Here is a 17,817-nt window from a genome sequence, read left to right on the forward strand (position 1 = left end):
GCGAACTACATATATAAGATCTGTCCCCCACCCCCAAAGCGAGCAGCCTGGTATTTAATACTTTATCCTTATAGTAATATACTAAAAATCATCCACATACAGGTTTGTAGAGGTGTTGGGGTGAGGGATGGTGTTGGGGGGGGGGGGGGGGGGTTGATAGGAACGCATGAGGCTATAAGAGTTAAGGCCTTTTGCAAAGTCCTTTATCTTATGTTTGATCCGGTTTTTTTTTTTGTGGGGGAGGGGAAGATTTGATACTTAAAGGCAAATCTGATAGAAATATGTCATCATATGACCTTTTTTTTTTTAATATTGATTTTCTGTATTGTTCCCATTTGTACTATTCTATTTGCAATAAACAGATTTAAACATACTGAACTTGCCTTTCAAAGAAATGCTAATGTACATTTTGACGGAGTTCATTAGTTGTGAGATAAACAAAAAATAAGAACTATAAATTTCAGAAAGCTGTGCTCCTTGTTTGGAATACACAAAAGTTCCAAATATATTCTTTAATACAGCAGAACAGAATACATGCCCCTAAATGCACTGTAGCATTAAAAAAACAAAAGGACCAAAAAATGGTGTTTATGCATCTAGAAATATATTGAATTTATTTTTTGGAAATTAAAAATGCCCTTACTTGGTTGGCTTAATGGCCCACAGCCAGTGCTGCTAAATGGAAACCTAAATTCAGATGATGGACCAGACTCCAGCACTAAATAGTTGCAGCAGCTCCTGAGAGGAAGTCACAATCACTAAAGAATGAACAGATCTGCTGACCAGTTTAATTAAGAACATATACTGTATCCCTTTCCCTGGTCCTATACAATTAATTTAAAGGAACCAGGAACAAATTAAAGATATTTAAACTAACTGTTTTTTTTATAATGTAAAGATACTAATGAAAAAAAATTAAAGTTTTATTATACATATTTTCTAATAGCAATACTAAAGGATATGACAAAAGACATCAACTCTGAGGTATAAGGAACTCAGCTTCACCAAATGCCTCAGCACAGTATCAGCATAACATTCCGTAATATAACACATTCTGTCATGCACTAAAATCAGCTGGAAGAAAAACTACTCACCATGCACTTGTAATGCGCTGCTGCTTTTTTGGCATTAAACACATGAAGCTTTCCCCGGGTTTCATTTTCTTCCTCTCCAGCATGACAGAATCCACATTTTGGCCTTGCATCACTTGGACTGCTTCGGTGTGGAGACCTGTCTCTCTGGAAAGGAAATAGAAAGGGGAACTCATACAAAGTCTCAGATTTAGCCATCAAATTTCTCATATACATATTCATTAAGGATATCTTGAAAACCTGACACATTTGGGGCCCCCCACAAGGACCAGAAGTGAGCAACACTAATTTGGTCACAGTGTTCACCTAAATTAAAAGGCCCAGTTCAGCAACCAAAACAACCAGTCTCAAACCCCAGGTTCTCAATATTGAAATATCTGTTAGACAAGAGGCAATACAACAAATACCCATGAGTACAGAAAAGTAGTTATGAAGTTAAAATACTGGGTAATGTATGTTTATTGCGATTGAGATTATATAGAGGAAAACTACACAGAGAGGATGAGATGCACCTAATTAAGATTTTAAGCAGGGTTTAATGATTATCAACACTATTGCAAGCCACACCACTGCAGCGTAGATAATTGAGTGAGGAAGCACAAAAGCCTCAATGAGTTTTACTGTATAAGAAGCTAGTAACAGCTTTGTACAGCACGAGACATGCTATACTGCGAATGTGTCTTCCCGCCCGCAGCAAGAGAGTGGTTACCAGCAGCAAAATACTACATCAAAGAAAAACAGAAATAGGAGATAATGCCAAGGGGAGATGGGAGAGTTGTGAGAATATAAGGGCCTGCTGGTCTCAGAATACCTGCCACAGGTAAGTATCTTCACTTTCTCTGAGGACGAGCAGGCCTATGTATTCTCACACACAGGGAATCCCTAGCAACCAGGCTCACCAAAAAACACCACCTTTGGTCAACTGAGCCTTGCAACAGCAAGGACAGAACACAGATTATCCTAAAAACTACATACAAACTGAATGAGAATGCAGCCTGGAACAGAACAAAACAGGCCTAGATGGATGGAGTTGGATTTTAGACCCCAGCACCGTCTGTCCAAACCAATTGTTGCGTTGGGTATCCTGGTCACGGTAGAAGTGAGATGTGAATGTATGGAGTGAAAACCATGTTGCAGCCTTGCAAATCTCTTCAATGGAAGATGACCACAAGTGGGCTACCGACGCATCCATGGCTCCGACATCATAAGCCTTGACATAACCCTCCAGGGTCTGCCTGTCCCGGGGATAAATGAAAGAAATGCAATCTGCCAGCCAATCAAGAATTGTGGCAACCCCCAAATAAAAGTTGAGTGGACTGTCTGTAGGGCCGTATACTAGGCCAATGATCGCTTGCAGTCTTAAGGTGTGCAAAGCGCTCTCACCAGGATGGGAATGAGGTCGGGAAAAGAATGCTGGCAAAACAATCGACTGGTTCAGATGAAACTCCGACACCACCTTAGGGTGTGTACGGAAGACTACTGTTATGATGAAACTTAGTATAAAGTGCATCCAGTACCAAGGATTGAAGCTCACTGACTCTACAAGTTGAAGTAACAACCACCAAGAAAATGACCTTTCAGGTCAAGTAATTCATATGGCAGGAATCCAGTGGCTCAAAAGGTGCTTTCATCAGTTGGCTGAGAATGATGTTGTGGTCCCATGACACAGGTGGAGGTTTGACAGGGGGCTCTGACAGAAGCAAATCTCTCATGAAGCGAACTAGAGGCTGTCCAAAGATGGGCTTACACTCTACAAGCCGATAAGCACTAATCACACTGACGTGAGCCCTTACGGAGTTGGTATTAAGACCAGACTCAGAAAGGTATAAAAAGGTATTGAAGTAGGGTCTGTGAAGGGTAAGGAAGGGTTATCTAGGGCCTTGACCTCCCACCAGTCGGCAAACCTCCTCCATTTAAAAGAGTAACACCTCGTAGTGGAATCTTTCCTGGAAGCCAGGAAAGAGACACTCTTTGGAAGACCCAAGGAAGCAAATTCTAGGTTCTCAATATCCAGGTTGTGAGAGCCAGAGACTAGAGGTAGGGATGCAGAAAGACTCCACGGCTCTCCAATCTCCATAGTTCTTTGGAGGATAATTCCAGAAGAGGGAACCAGATCTGTCAAAGCCAGTACGGCGGGATCAGAATTATTGTTCTGCGGTCTTGCCTGAATTTCAATGAAGTCTTCCCCACAAGAGGTACAGGAGGATACACATACAGAAGACCTGTTTCCCAATGAAGGAGGAAGGCATCAGATGCTAGTCTGTCACGGGCCTGGAGCCTGGAACAGAACCGAGGGACTTTGTGATTGATGTGAGAGGCAAAGAGATCCACAGAAGGGGTCCCACACACTCGAAAGATCTCCCGGGCAATGCCCATGTTGAGAGACTACTCGTGCAGTTGAATGACCCTGCTCAGTCTGTCGGCCAGGCTGTTTTTGCTTGCCATGTAAGTGGCACAAAGGGGCATACCAAAGAGCCCAACATAACATCTAAACAGCCTCCTGACACAGAAGGCATGATCTGGTGCCCCCCTGCTTGTTGGTGTAATACATTGCAGCCTGATTGTCTGTTTGAATTTGTACAACTTAGTAAGATGTCCGATCTCTAAAAGCCTTTAGAGTGTTCCACCAAATAGCCTGAAGCTCCAAGAGATTGAACTGGAGATCTGCTCCTGGGCGGACCAAAAACCCCGTGTGAAGCCTGTCTACCTGGGCTCCCCAATCAAGGCAAGATGAATCCATTGTCAGCATTTTGGGTGGATGAAGAATTTGGAATGGAAGTCCCATTGTCAAATTGGATCAAATGGTCCACAACAGGGAGTGAGCAAGCTCTGGGGATGACACTTTCCAGGTTCCCTGTGGCTTGCCACCAATGAAAGCTAGGGTCCACTGGGCAGTTCTCATGTGAGAACGTGTCATGGGCGTTACAAACTGTAGATGACATGTGTCCCAACCACCTCAACATTTGCCGGGCAGTGACCTGCTGAGGTGCAAACCCGAGAAGCCTGCGTGACTACAATATCCACCCATGGCCCTGGGAGGGAGGCTCAAACATTCTGCATATCGAGCAGGGCTCCAATGAATTCCAACTGCTGGACAGGGTGAAGATGGGACTTGGGGTTGTTTAAAAACAAACCCCAATAGTTTAAGCACCCAAATAAGTCCTCCACATGGACTTCCGAGCACTATCCTCCGAAGCACTCTTCACCAGCCAATCGTCGAGATAAGGGAACACATGGACTCCCAGTATGCATAGCAACACTGCAACTACCGCTAGACATTTGGTAAATACCCTGGGAGCTGACACCAGAACAAAAGGCAACACAAAGTACTGGAAGTGCTGTATTCCAAGCCGAAATCGCAGATACCTCCAGTGAGCTGCAAGTATCAGGATGTGTGTATAAGCACCCTTTAAGTCCAGAGAGCATAGCCAATCGTTTTCCTGAATCATGGAAAGAAGTGTGCCGAGGGAAACTATCCTGAACTCCTCTTTGACCAAGAATTTGTTCAGGGCCCTTAGGTCTAAGATGGGATGCATCCCATTGTCTTCTTTTGCACAAAAAAGTACCTGGAATAGAATCCCCACCCTTTTTCCCCTGGTGGAACAGATTTGACCGCATGGGCCTTCAGAAGGGCTGAGAGATCCTCTGCAAGTACCTGTTCGTGCAGACAGCTGAAGTAAAGAGCTCCTGGTGGGCAATTTGGTGGCTTCTGACGCTAATTCAGGGTGTACCCGAGATGGACTATTTGAAGAAGGCAACAGCAGAGGTTAGAAGGGGTCACCTTTCATGGAAAAACTTCAGCCTCCCCCCGACTGGCAAATAGTCCGTCATGGATACGTTGCTGCTACCCTCTGCTGGAACCAGTGAAAAGTTCATCCCCTGCTTTGACTGGGGAGCAGCAAGGGCTTTAGGCACACACTGTTGACATGAACGAGCTTGCCAGGGTTGTTCCTGCTCAGGAGGGTAACACACAGCAGCGTACCTATGTCTCTGTGGGTAGTAGGCACCCCTTCTCAACTTGATAAAAAACTTCCTAGATGAGGAGGCAGATGCATTAGGCATCCAGCAGGAAAATGGATGTATCCGTTTGTTATTTGATCTGGTCAGCGACCTCCTCCACTTTCTTGCCAAAAAGGTTACCCCCCCCCCAGTATGGGGCATCTGCCAATCTCTGCTGAACCAACGGTTCCAAGTCAGAAACACACAGCCATGAAAGTCTATGCATCAGTATATTTTGTACAGAGATCCTGGAAGCCACATCAAAAGTGTCGTAGGTGTCCCTGGCCAAGCATTTATGACACGCCATTTGCTGCTTGGCCAACTGGTGAAGCAATTTGGCCTACTCTGGTGGGAGTGTCTGCAAATCCAGCAGCTTGCGCACCAAGTCCCACAAGTACATGCTCGTGAAGAGCTGGTAAGATTGAATACAGGACAAGAGCACAAAAGCCTGAAACATCTTCTGCCCAAAAGAGTCCAAGGTTTTAGCTTCCTTGCATGGGGAACTGAAGCATAGTCTCTAGAACTCTTGGCCTTTTTTAGTGCAGATTCAACCACCAGCGAATGAGGCAGCTGAGGCTTATCAAACCCAAGAGTACTCTGAATCTGATTATATTCCATGTAGTAAAAAAAAGGAAACAGGAAGGCCAAATGACAACTGTCATGGTTAAAAAGTGAGATGAAGGAAGCTACCAGGAGCGTAGCTAGGTGAGGCCACGGGGATATGGGCCTCCACAGATTTAGCCCTGGCCCCCTCTACTTTCAACCCCCCCCCCCCCTGCCGCCGCATAAGGAATGGCAAGTTAAATGCAACGCATTGATAAGGAAGGCAAAGACAGATTTTGAACAAAAGGTTGTGTTGGAGGCAAAAACACATAGTAAAAACTTGAATACTTTGCTTCTGTTTTCACCGAGGAAGATTTGGGAGCGATACCAGTGCCAGAAATTGTATTCAAAGCTGACAAGTCACAGAAATTGAATGAAATCTCTGTAAACCTGGAAGATGTAATGGGGCAATTTGACAAATTGAAGACTTGACAAATTGCCTGGACCAGATGGTATTCATCCCAGAGTACAGACAGAATTGCAAAACGAACTTGCATAACTATTATTACTAACATGAATTTACTGAAGGGAAATCTTGCCTCACCAATCTACTACATTTCTTTGAAGGGGTGTACAAACATGTGGATAAAGGTGAGACAGTTGATATTGTGTATCTGGATTTTCATAGGCATTTGACAAAGTACCTTATGAAAGACTTCAAAGGAAATTGGAGAATCATGGTAGGACGTAGTGGAAGAGTAGCATAGTGGTTAGTGCAGCAGACTTCGATCCTGGGTATCTGGGCTCAATTCACACTGCAGCTCCTTGTGACGCTGGGCAAATCACTTAACCCTCCATTGCCCCAGGTACAAAATAAGTACCTGTATATAACAAGTAAACCGCTTTGAATGTAGTTGCAAAACCAAAGAAAGGCAGTATATCAAGTCCCGTTCCCTTTCCCCCTATTGTGGATTAAAAACTGGTTAAAAGATAGAAAACAGAGAGTAGGGTTAAATGATCAGTATTCTCAATGGAAAAGGGAAGATAGTGGGGTTCTCCAGAGGTCTGTGCTGGGACCGCTGCTTTTTAACTTATTTATAAATGATCTTGAGATGGGAGGTAATTAAATTTGCTGATGACAAAAAGCTATTCAAAGTTGTTAAATCACAAGAAGATTGGGAAAAATTACTAGAGGACCTTATCAGATTGGGCATCCAAATTGCAGATGACGTTTAATGTGAGCAAGTGCAAAGTGATGCATGTGGGAAAGAGGAACCCGAACTATAACTATGTGATGCAAGGTTCCACATTAAGAGTCACCGACAAGGAAAGGGATCTAAGTGTCATCGTTGATGATGCTCAGTGTGCAGTGGAGGCTAAGAAAGAAAACTGAATGGAAAACAAAAATGAGAACATTATAATGCCTTTGTATCGCTCCATGGTGCAACCGCACGTCGAATATAGTGTGTAATTCTGGTCACCGCATCTCAAAAAAGATATAGTGGAATTAGAAAAGGTAAAGAGGAGGGCAACAAAAATGAAATAGGGGATGGGACGACTTCCCTACGAGGAAAGGCTAAAGCGGTAAGGGCTTTTCAGCTTGGAGAAAAGATGTCTGAGGGGAGATATGATAGAGGTCTATCTCATCCCGGAAATGGCGATCGCCATTATGGCATAATGTAAGCCACATTGAGCCTGCAAATAGGTGGGCAAATGTGGGATACAAATGCAACAAATAAAAATAACGAATGGAATGGAACTGATAGACGTGAATTGTTTGTTTACGCTTTCCAAAAATACTAGGACTAGGGGGCAAGCAACGAAGCTACAAAGTAGTAAATTTAAAGGGAAAGGAGAAAGGGAAATGGGATTTGATATACCGCCTTTCTGTGGTATTTTGCAACTATATTCAAAAGAATCGGAGAAAATATTTCTTCACTCAACATGTAATTAAACTGTGGAATCTGTTGCCAAAGAATGTGGTTAAAGCACTTAGCTTAGTGGGGTTTAAAAAAAGGTTTGGATCGCTTCCTAAAAGAAAAGTCCATAAGCCCTTATTAAGATGAACTTATTGAAAATCCACTGCTTATTTCTAGGACAAGCAGCATAAAATGCATTGTACTGTTTTGGGACCTTGCCAGGTATTTATAACCTGGATTGGTCACTGATGGAAACAGGATGCTGGGCTTGATGGACCTTCAGTCTGTACCAGTATGGCAACGCTCATGTTCTGAAGTACCGAGACAGACAGAGGGGACTATTAGTTCTGCATAAGAAAGTCCTGCAAGATCTTGTATAGTGCAGACAGTCACAGCCGCTCTAGGAGGAGACTCATTTCCAGACATTGAGAATCTTGGCCCTGGGCTGGTCCTCCACCTCCAAAGGAAACGGAATGGCAGCTGCCATTTTCTTGACAAACAAGGGAAAGGAAAGGCTCCTTCCTCCTTTCCTGTGGAGGGGAGGAGTCAGAAGGGATACCATAGGACTTTTCCTCCGAGAAGTAGCATGAATCCTCCTCAGACTCCCATGAGATCTCCTCATTGGTGTAAGTCAAAAACTCTGTATGGGAGAGCTGAGATCAAGCCTGTCTTGACTTGGAGGAACCATGTCCTTGAGTGGAGCATCAAGGAGTGGCTCCTCAACTCCAGCAAAGTTTCCTCCACAGATGTCGAGGGAGTGCCAGCTTGGGTGTAGTCGACACCAGGGCTGCATGCAACACCGCCATCTGAGGCCGCACTGAATGCTGAGGGCCAAGCAGAGCCGCAACATGAGACACGGCAGGTGCAAGCACCCCTGATATCGATGCAGTCTGTTGCATGATGTCAGCCAGCAGCTCAGGGAGCAAGGCCCAGATGCACTCGGGTGTCAGCTCAGAGACAGTCTGCGGAGCTGCTGGGGTTGAGCCCAATTATAGCCCTTCCAACTGTGTCCTGTGTCTTTGCATGAAGAAAAGGATCCAGCTGGCCAGAGAGGCTAGGCACGAAAAGATTTTTGGAGCCCAGTCTGAATCCTTGACATCTGCATCAGCTGCACTGGCATCAGCATCAGGTGTTGCATCGAGAGCATCAGCATGTATGGCTGCTAGTCCTGTACAGACTGGGAGCAGTTGTGCATCGAGTGGGTCTCCACCTGCCTCGGTGCCGACTGTTGCTCAAAGTCCCCGGGACCAGCCTGCGTCGGACCTGACACCGAGGCAACATGAGGATTCAACGTCGTCCTCGGCACAGAGAAGCCTTGATGACCAGCTTCTGGCAAAGGTCAAGAAGCATCAGCATCAATCCCCCTCGACTCATGTGCCGGGATCGCTGGGGTGTTGAGGAATTCAGCACCCAAGAAGCGTTGGAGCCGGGAAGACAACTCCCCCTCCATACAGGAGGTGCCAATGCATCGGTCTTCCTGCAACTAGGACCAGCCTCCCGTCTCAACCCCAGCAGCTCCGCAGACTGTCTCTGAGCTGACACCCCAGTCATTCATGGTTTCAGCCCTCGATGAGCGCATCCGGGCCTTGCTCCCTGACATCATGCAACAGACTGCATCAGCATCGGGGGTGTTTGCGCCTGCTGTGCCTCCTGTTGCCGGGAGGGAGGGAGGAAGGAACTTTAGTTTTTAATGATGTCTAGTACTTGCAATTTGTACATTTTCCACATGTAAAGCACAATTTATATATGGAAAATAGCTTGCATTGCCTCCTGTACAGTGCAATATATAGACAACAGATGTAAATTCTCTAAACTGACATATTTCAGTTACTAAATTACACCTTTGTTGTCTGGTGATTTTATCTTTTGATTTATCTTGTTCACTGTCTCTGGTTCTGCTTTCTTGTGCTCTACTCTGTTTCATGGACCTAGTGTCATATTCACTATATTTATTTTCTCCTTCTTCATTTCCTGCTCTATATCCATCTTTCACACTCAACTTTCTTCTATTTTTCTTCTTCCTGCTCATATCTATCTAGTTTCCATTTCTTTCCTTCCCTCCATGGGCACCATCTCCTCCTTTCCCTCTTCCCTTCCCCTTGGAGTGGAGTAGTAGCCTAGTGGTTAGTGCAGTGGACTTTGATCCTGGGGAACTGGGTTCGATTCCCACTGCAGCTCTTTGTGACTGTGGGCAAGTCACTTAACCCTCCATTGCCCCAGGTACAAAATAAGTACCTGTATACATGTAAACCGCTTTGAATGTAGTTGCAAAATACCACAGAAAGGCGGTATATCAAGTCCCATTTCCCTTCCCTTTCCCCCTTATCTTCATGGGCACTATGTCCTCCCATCTTCCCCCCTCCAATCATCTCCTCTCCTTTTCCTCCTCCTCTTCATGGCCAGCACCATCTCATCCTCTCTCTCTTCTCTCCCCTTCCCCTTCTCTCCATGGGCACCATCTTCCTCCCCGGGCACCATGTCCTCTCTTCCCCATCTTCCTTTTTGTTTTTATTCCCATCCATTTCTTATATCCAGGATCTTTCACTAATGCTTCTACCTGCCTCTTCCGACCATGTGTTTAACACTGAAAGCAGGCTGCGTCTCCATCACCCAAAGTGTCTCTCTCTCTTTCTGTAGCGTGCCGTCCAGAAACAGGAAGTTCTGTCAGAGGAGGCAGGACACGCGAGAGAGAGGCACTTTGGGTGCCTGAGATGCAGCCTGCCTTCAGCGTTAAAACGTAACATCAGAGGAGGCAGGTACAAGCAGCATTAGTGAAAGATCCTGGATATAAGAAATGGATGGGAGTAAAAACAAAAAGGGAGATGGAGGCCCCAACACTGCTGCCCACAGTCTCTTCTACCCTGCCCCAGTCCGGAAGTGCCATGGGCTCGTACCTCTATGGTCACTTCCGGTTCGTGGGTGTGCTCGGCTGGCTGTGCTTCCCTTGCACATTGGGGAGCTGCCTCTTCTTGCCACAGCAGCAGGGCTCACCCAGCAGCTGGTCCATGCAGCTCAGGTGAGCAAGGCTGGATGATTGTGGATGGTGAAAGCAAACTGTCCTTTAACGAGCATTACAATTTTTAACGAACGTTAAACATTTAATGCATTAATTGCATTAACGCGCTAAATGTACAGCCCTAAAAATATATACAGTATGTGAATGCATGAGTGTGTATGTGCTATGAGTAGGTATTCCTGAGGGCCATAGTTTACATGGAGCACGGACTGGAGTTACGTACATGCATATTTTATAAAGCAAAGTTGCTCACCTGTAGCAAGTGTTCAGAGGACAGCAGAATTCTCATTCTGGCTGATGCAGATAGTCTGACTGATGCGCGATGTCATACAACAGAGCCTGGCATGAAAACTGCCCCCAACAACCATTCCAGAAGCCTTTGAGAGTGGTCCACTGCACATGTGTGCACCTTTCCACTTGCTGTCACCACACGGGACCAAATCAGTCTAATACTAGAGCTAATATAATACAACTCCAAGGGAAGAAGGGTGGGGCAATCAGAATATCGTTTATTAAAATTTGTTAAATCCACCTTTATCACTGAAGCAAATCAAGGCGGAGCACAATATAACAAATTCAAATAAAAGAACCAGAAAATAACGCCAAAATCAGATAGAACTGCACATCAAACACACAAGAAAAACAAAATTTAGCAAAATAAAAATTCCCTAAAGAATTTTTGGTTTTTTAGTTATCAAAAATTTTCAAAAAAATAATTGTTTTTTTCTTTCATCTTCTATGCAGGGCGCCGACAGAAAGACACAGCCCAATATCAATTGCATCCTGCTGTCCTCGGAAAACAGCTGCTACAGGTGAATTAACTTCACTTTCTCCAAGAACAAGCAGGATGCAGATATTCTGAATGATGGGAATCCCTAGCTGCCAGGGTGTCTGAAACAAATAGGGATAAAAGGAGGCCTGGAATTCAAGTAAGGATCAAATACAAAAATAAAATGTGGGTGTGGTTAGGGGGGTTGTTTGTTTTTTTTTTTACACCCTGGAGCTTAAAACAAATGGACTTAGGAAAGGTGGAGTTGTATTCTACACTCCAAATAAATTCTGAAGGACTGTTTGACCAAACCAGCCATTGCATCAGGAGTCTTATTCCAGACAGTAGAGAGGTGAATATGGACCGAGGTCTATGCTGTAGCCCTGCAAATCTCTATGGAGAAAATGCAGTCATGGCTTTAACAGGCAGATCAGAGGGAAACAGCAACACAATGAATCGTGAGGCAACAGAAATGTATGGAGCCACACATGGAACCACGAAGCGGAGCCAAAATTCAGAAAAAGCAATTTTATTCAGTGAACTGACACGGCCTGTGTTTTGGCAAATGCCTGCATCAGGAGTCTGTCAGATATTATGCTGTGATTCTAATCTGACAGACCTCAGATGCAGGCATTCGCCGAAACATGGGCTGTGTTGGGTCATGAATAAAATTGCTCTCTGAATTTTGGCTCCGAATCATGGTTCCATCTGTGGCCTCATACACTTCTATTCCCTTGCAGTCATGGCTTTGACATTGTGAGCAGTGACATGACACTCCAAAGTCAGCCTAGCTTGGGCACAAGTAAAAGAAATGCAGTCTGCAAGCCAAAAAAGAAGTGCATATAAGCCTCCATCCTGTTGAGGGTCAAAAGAAACAAAAGCTGGGTGGACTTTATATGGGTTTTAGTCTGTTTCAGATAAAATACCAAGGATCTCTTGCAGTCCAGAATATGCAGTGCACTTTCACATTGATGGGCATGTGGTCCTGGGAAAAATGTTTGCAGAACTGATTGCTAAGATAGAATTCTGACACCACCTTAGGAAGGAACTTGCAAGTAAAACCATGTAAAGTGGATCAGCTATTAAGGCCTGGAGCTCACTGACAGGCTGAAGTGACCATCATCAAATACAAAACCCCAAAACCTTCTAGTCAGGTTCTTCAGGTGACAGGTATCAAGTGGCTCAAGAGGAACATTCATCAGCTAGGTAAGGACAACACTGAGATCCCATGACATGGGGGGGAGGCAGGGCCTTGATGGGAGGTTTCGGTAAAAGCATGCCCCTCATGAAGTGAGATATAGGCTGAGCAGAGATAGGCTTACCCTCTACACATTGATAAACAGCTCCAATTGCACTTGGTCTTGAGACCTAATCTGACATATGTAGAAGCTATTCAAAGAGTTTTTGCATAGGGCAGGAAAAAAGGATCTAGGGCCTTACCCTCACACCGGATGGCAAACTTCTTCCACTTGAAACCATATGACCACCTAGTAGAGTCTCCAGTAAGCAAGAAGAACCTGGTATGCCTAAGGAGTCCATTTCTATCAACATCCAAGCTGTTAGGGCCACAGACTGGAGATTGGGATTTAAGTTCTGAGTGAGAAAGATCCAAAAGCACATCAGTCTCCAAAAATTTTCAGAGACCAGCTCCAGAAGCAGAGGGAACCATATCTGTTCCAGCCAGGATGGTATGATGAGAGTCATGGTTTCAAGAGAGTGAAGGAGTGGCCTAGTGGTTAGGGTGGTGGACTTTGGTCCTGGGGAACTGAGTTCGATTCCCGGCACAGGCAGCTCCTTGTGACTCTGGGCAAGTCACTTAACCCTCCTTTGCCTGCCGCATAGAGCCTGCCATGAGTGGGAAAGCGCGGGGTACAAATGTAACAAAAATAAAATAAATAAAAGAGTTTTTACTGAGAAACATTGGAGAATATGCCATCCCCCAATTTAGAAGAAAAGCATCAGACTAGTCTCAGCTAGGAGTGTCAAGAGCTGGCTGCTGTGGCTGTGCACTAGAACTGGCTGGCATGGCTGTGCACTGGAGCTAACTAGTGTGGCAGAGCAAGATGGTGTAGCAGAATATGGCTGGTGTGTACCACTGTGCACGTTGATCCTGGTGACCTGGGTTCGACTCCCACTGCAGCTCCTTGTGATCTTGAGCAATTCACTTAACCCTCCATTGCCCCAGGTACAAAAGTTAGATTGTGAGCCCTCCAGGGACAAAGAAAGTACCTGCATATAATTTGTACAACACTGCGCAAGTCTAGTAGCGCTATAGAAATGATTAGTAGTAGTAATAGTAGTCCTCTACACTGAAGTAGTTCTGTAATATCGTTAGCTGTCCAATACAATTAAAAGGTGCAAACGTGTAACAGAAACATTTAGCTAGCGGTACCACTTAGATACAGTAGCAGCTGTAGCTGGTATGCAATAGTTTTGGCCAGTGTCAGTGTGCAATACCAGAGAGTTGAAATGCTATGGAAAACCAACACAGCTAACCTTTATCACTGGAGCATAGTGTTAGCTATACCAGCCATGCAATGAACTGCTTGCCAAAGCAAGCAACATGGGAGAGTGAAGCAAAATATTAGTACCATTTGAAACAGAGCCAAGTTCCACAGGTTGTAATATTATGCACAAGCCAGCCTTGAACCTGCAACTTTCAGGATGAAAGCCAGCCACCTTCCAGAATATTCTGCTTCTCAAAGCACTGTAAACACTGCACCTGGAGAAAATCCCACCCATGGCACCACTGAGGTTCCCATTTTTCCATGGTTACAATGGAGACCAGGAGAGACATGGGAACAGTGCACTAGCCTCAGAAAAAAAAATCAAGGTGTAAAACTTCTCAGAGAAACTTGGAGCCAATAGCATCAAGCATGACACTATATTAAACTCCTAAAAGGAGGAATACCTGTACTGCCAATATAAATAGAGTTCTGGTAACAAAAAGAAATTGCCACAAATGAAACAGGGGAAGCTCTCAATGTGTTGTTGTTTTTTTTAATTGTAATTTTCTTCACTGTGGCAAGTTTTTCAGATTTTACTTATGGTTGCAGAGTTGGTTAAATGCTGTTCCACCATAAGTAAAATCTGAAAAACACACCACACTGAAGCAACAGGTGATATATGGTTCCCAGGCACAAAGCACTACAGTAGCATTCCTTGACTGAGAATACTCTCCAAATAAAGTCTCTACAAAGAGAAACTGCAGGCTCAGACTTTTTTTTTTTTTAAGAGGCAAGAGAAGCTGCAGAGGGGAGAAGTGGTGGTAGAGGCGAGAGACCAGACCACCAGGTTTATACCCAAAAGGCCAAATATATAAAGCCTTTGCCCCAGAAGCTCAACTGAAACCTCAGAAAGGAAACAGAAGCCCACCACAGGAATCTGAAACAGAGCTGCACAGCAAGGTTCTACCGCCTGTTGGAGAGAGATACTGAATGGAAAGTAGTGCACAGTCGCCTTAAGTGGCAAATTTCTAATTTACTCTATCTCCACCTGCTGGTAGATGAGCACAACCCACAAGTATGGACTAATTCTTTGGAGTTGCTAAGGAATCTTTCATACATAAGTACTGCCATACTGGGACAGACTGAAGGTCCATCAAGCCCAGCATCCTGTTTAAAACAGTGGCCAACCCAGGTCACAAGTACCTGGCAAGATCCCAAAATAGTACAATACATTTTATGCTGCTTATCCTAAAAATAAGCTGTGGATTTTCCCCAAGTCCATTTTAATAATGGCTTATGGACTTTTCTTTTAGGAAATTATCCAAACCTTTTTTAAACCCCACTAAACTAACTGCTTTTACTACATTCTCTGGCGACGAATTCCAGAGTTCAATTACATGTTGAGTGAAAGCGAATGCTACATACCTGTAGAAGGTATTCTCCGAGGACAGCAGGCTGATTGTTCTCACTGATGGGTGACGTCCACGGCAGCCCCCTCCAACCGGAAACTTCACTAGCAAAGGCCTTTGCTAGTCCTCGCGCGCCCATGCGCACCGCGCATGCGCGGCCGTCTTCCCGCCCGAACCGGCTCGTGTTCGTCAGTCCCGTATGTGGCAAGACAAAGACAAGGGAAGACACAACTCCAAAGGGGAGGCGGGCAGGTTCGTGAGAACAATCAGCCTGCTGTCCTCGGAGAATACCTTCTACAGGTATGTAGCATTCGCTTTCTCCGAGGACAAGCAGGCTGCTTGTTCTCACTGATGGGGTATCCCTAGCCCCCAGGCTCACTCAAAACAACAAACATGGTCAATTGGGCCTCGCAACGGCGAGGACATAACTGAGATTGACCTAACAACTTATCCAACCAACAGAGTGTAGCCTGGAACAGAATAAACATGGGCCTAGGGGGGTGGAGTTGGATTCTAAACCCCAAACAGATTCTAAAGCACTGACTGCCCGAACCGACTGTCGCGTCGGGTATCCTGCTGCAGGCAGTAATGAGATGTGAATGTGTGGACAGATGACCACGTTGCAGCCTTGCAAATCTCTTCAATAGTGGCTGACTTCAAGTGGGCCACTGACGCTGCCATGGCTCTAACACGATGAGCCGTGACATGACCCTCAAGAGCCAGCCCAGCCTGGGCGTAAGTTAAGGAAATGCAATCTGCTAGCCAATTTGAAATGGTGCATTTCCCCACAGCCACTCCCCTTCTGTTGGGATCAAAAGAAACAAACAATTGGGCAGACTGTCTGTTGGGCTGTGTCCGCTCCAGATAGAAGGCCAATGCTCTTTTGCAGTCCAATGTGTGCAGCTGACGTTCAGCAGGGCAGGAATGCGGACGGGGAAAGAATGTTGGCAAGACAATTGACTGGTTCAGATGGAACTCCGACACTACCTTTGGCAAGAACTTAGGGTGAGTGCGGAGGACTACTCTATTATGATGAAATCTAGTGTAAGGGGCCTGGGCTACCAGGGCCTGAAGCTCACTGACTCTACGAGCTGAAGTAACAGCCACCAAGAAAATGACCTTCCAGGTCAAGTACTTCAGATGGCAGGAGTTCAGTGGCTCAAAAGGAGGTTTCATCAGCTGGGTGAGAACGACGTTGAAATCCCATGACACTGTAGGAGGTTGGACAGGGGGCTTTGACAAAAGCAAACCTCTCATGAAAGTGAACAACTAAAGGCTGTCCTGAGATCGGCTTACCTTCCACACGGTAATGGTATGCACTGATTGCGCTAAGGTGAACCCTTACAGAGTTGGTCTTGAGACCAGACTCTGACAAGTGCAGAAGGTATTCAAGCAGGGTCTGTGTAGGACAGGAGCGAGGATCTAAGGCCTTGCTGTCACACCAGACGGCAAACCTCCTCCATAAAAAGAAGTAACTCCTCTTAGTGGAATCTTTTCTGGAAGCAAGCAAGACACGGGAGTCACCCTCCGACAGACCCAAAGATGCAAAGTCTACGCTCTCAACATCCAGGCCGTGAGAGCCAGAGACTGAAGGTTGGGATGCAGAAGCGCCCCTTCGTCCTGTGTGATGAGGGTCGGAAAACACTCCAATCTCCACGGTTCTTCGGAGGATAACTCCAGAAGGAGAGGGAACCAGATCTGACACGGCCAAAAAGGAGCGATCAAAATCATGGTGCCTCGGTCTTGCTTGAGTTTCAACAAAGTCTTCCCCACCAGAGGTATGAGAGGATAAGCATACAGCAGGCCTTCCCCCCAATCCAGGAGGAAGGCATCCGATGCCAGTCTGCCGTGGGCCTGAAGCCTGGAACAGAACTGAGGGACTTTGTGGTTGGCTCGAGATGCAAAGAGATCTACCAAGGGGGTGCCCCACACCTGGAAGATCCAGCGCACTACTCTGGAGTTGAGCGACCACTCGTGAGGTTGCATAATCCTGCTCAACCTGTCAGCCAGGCTGTTGTTTACGCCTGCCAGGTATGTGGCTTGGAGCAACATGCCGTAACGGCGAGCCCACAGCCACATGCTGACGGCTTCCTGACACAGGGGGCAAGATCCGGTGCCCCCCTGCTTGTGGATGTAATACATGGCAACCTGGTTGTCTGTCTGAATTTGGATAATTTGGTGGGACAGCCGATCTCTGAAAGCCTTCAGAGCATTCCAGACCGCTCGTAACTCCAGGAGATTGATCTGCAGATCGCGTTCCTGGAGGGACCAGCTTCCCTGGGTGTGAAGCCCATCGACATGAGCTCCCCACCCCAGGAGAGACGCATCCGTAGTCAGCACTTTTTGTGGCTGAGGAATTTCGAAAGGGCGTCCCAGAGTCAAATTGGACCAAATCGTCCACCAGTACAGGGATTTGAGAAAACTCGTGGACAGGTGGATCATGTCCTCTAGATCCCCAGCAGCCTGAAACCACTGGGAAGCTAGGGTCCATTGAGCAGATCGCATGTGAAGACAAGCCGTGGGAGTCACATGAACTGTGGAGGCCATGTGGCCAAGCAATCTCAACATCTGCCGAGCTGTGATCTGCTGGGACGCTCGTACCCGGGAGACGAGGGACAGCAGGT

At 45.8% G+C, this 17,817-nt stretch overlaps 1 protein-coding gene across 2 annotated transcripts in view; it reads right to left on the bottom strand.

Annotated features, from left to right (window-relative positions):
* The window catches only part of PHF6 (PHD finger protein 6), a 130,376-nt gene that overhangs the window by 66,553 nt on the left and 46,006 nt on the right, over positions 1-17,817 (bottom strand). For both annotated transcript variants that reach the window (XM_030210049.1, XM_030210048.1), the window contains exon 8: positions 1,095-1,238. In XM_030210049.1, coding sequence (XP_030065909.1) covers positions 1,095-1,238 — 144 coding nt within the window. The remainder of the gene's footprint in view (positions 1-1,094; positions 1,239-17,817) is intronic.

Source organism: Microcaecilia unicolor, chromosome 7, assembly GCF_901765095.1.
Source record: "Microcaecilia unicolor chromosome 7, aMicUni1.1, whole genome shotgun sequence".
Taxonomy (NCBI): domain Eukaryota; kingdom Metazoa; phylum Chordata; class Amphibia; order Gymnophiona; family Siphonopidae; genus Microcaecilia; species Microcaecilia unicolor.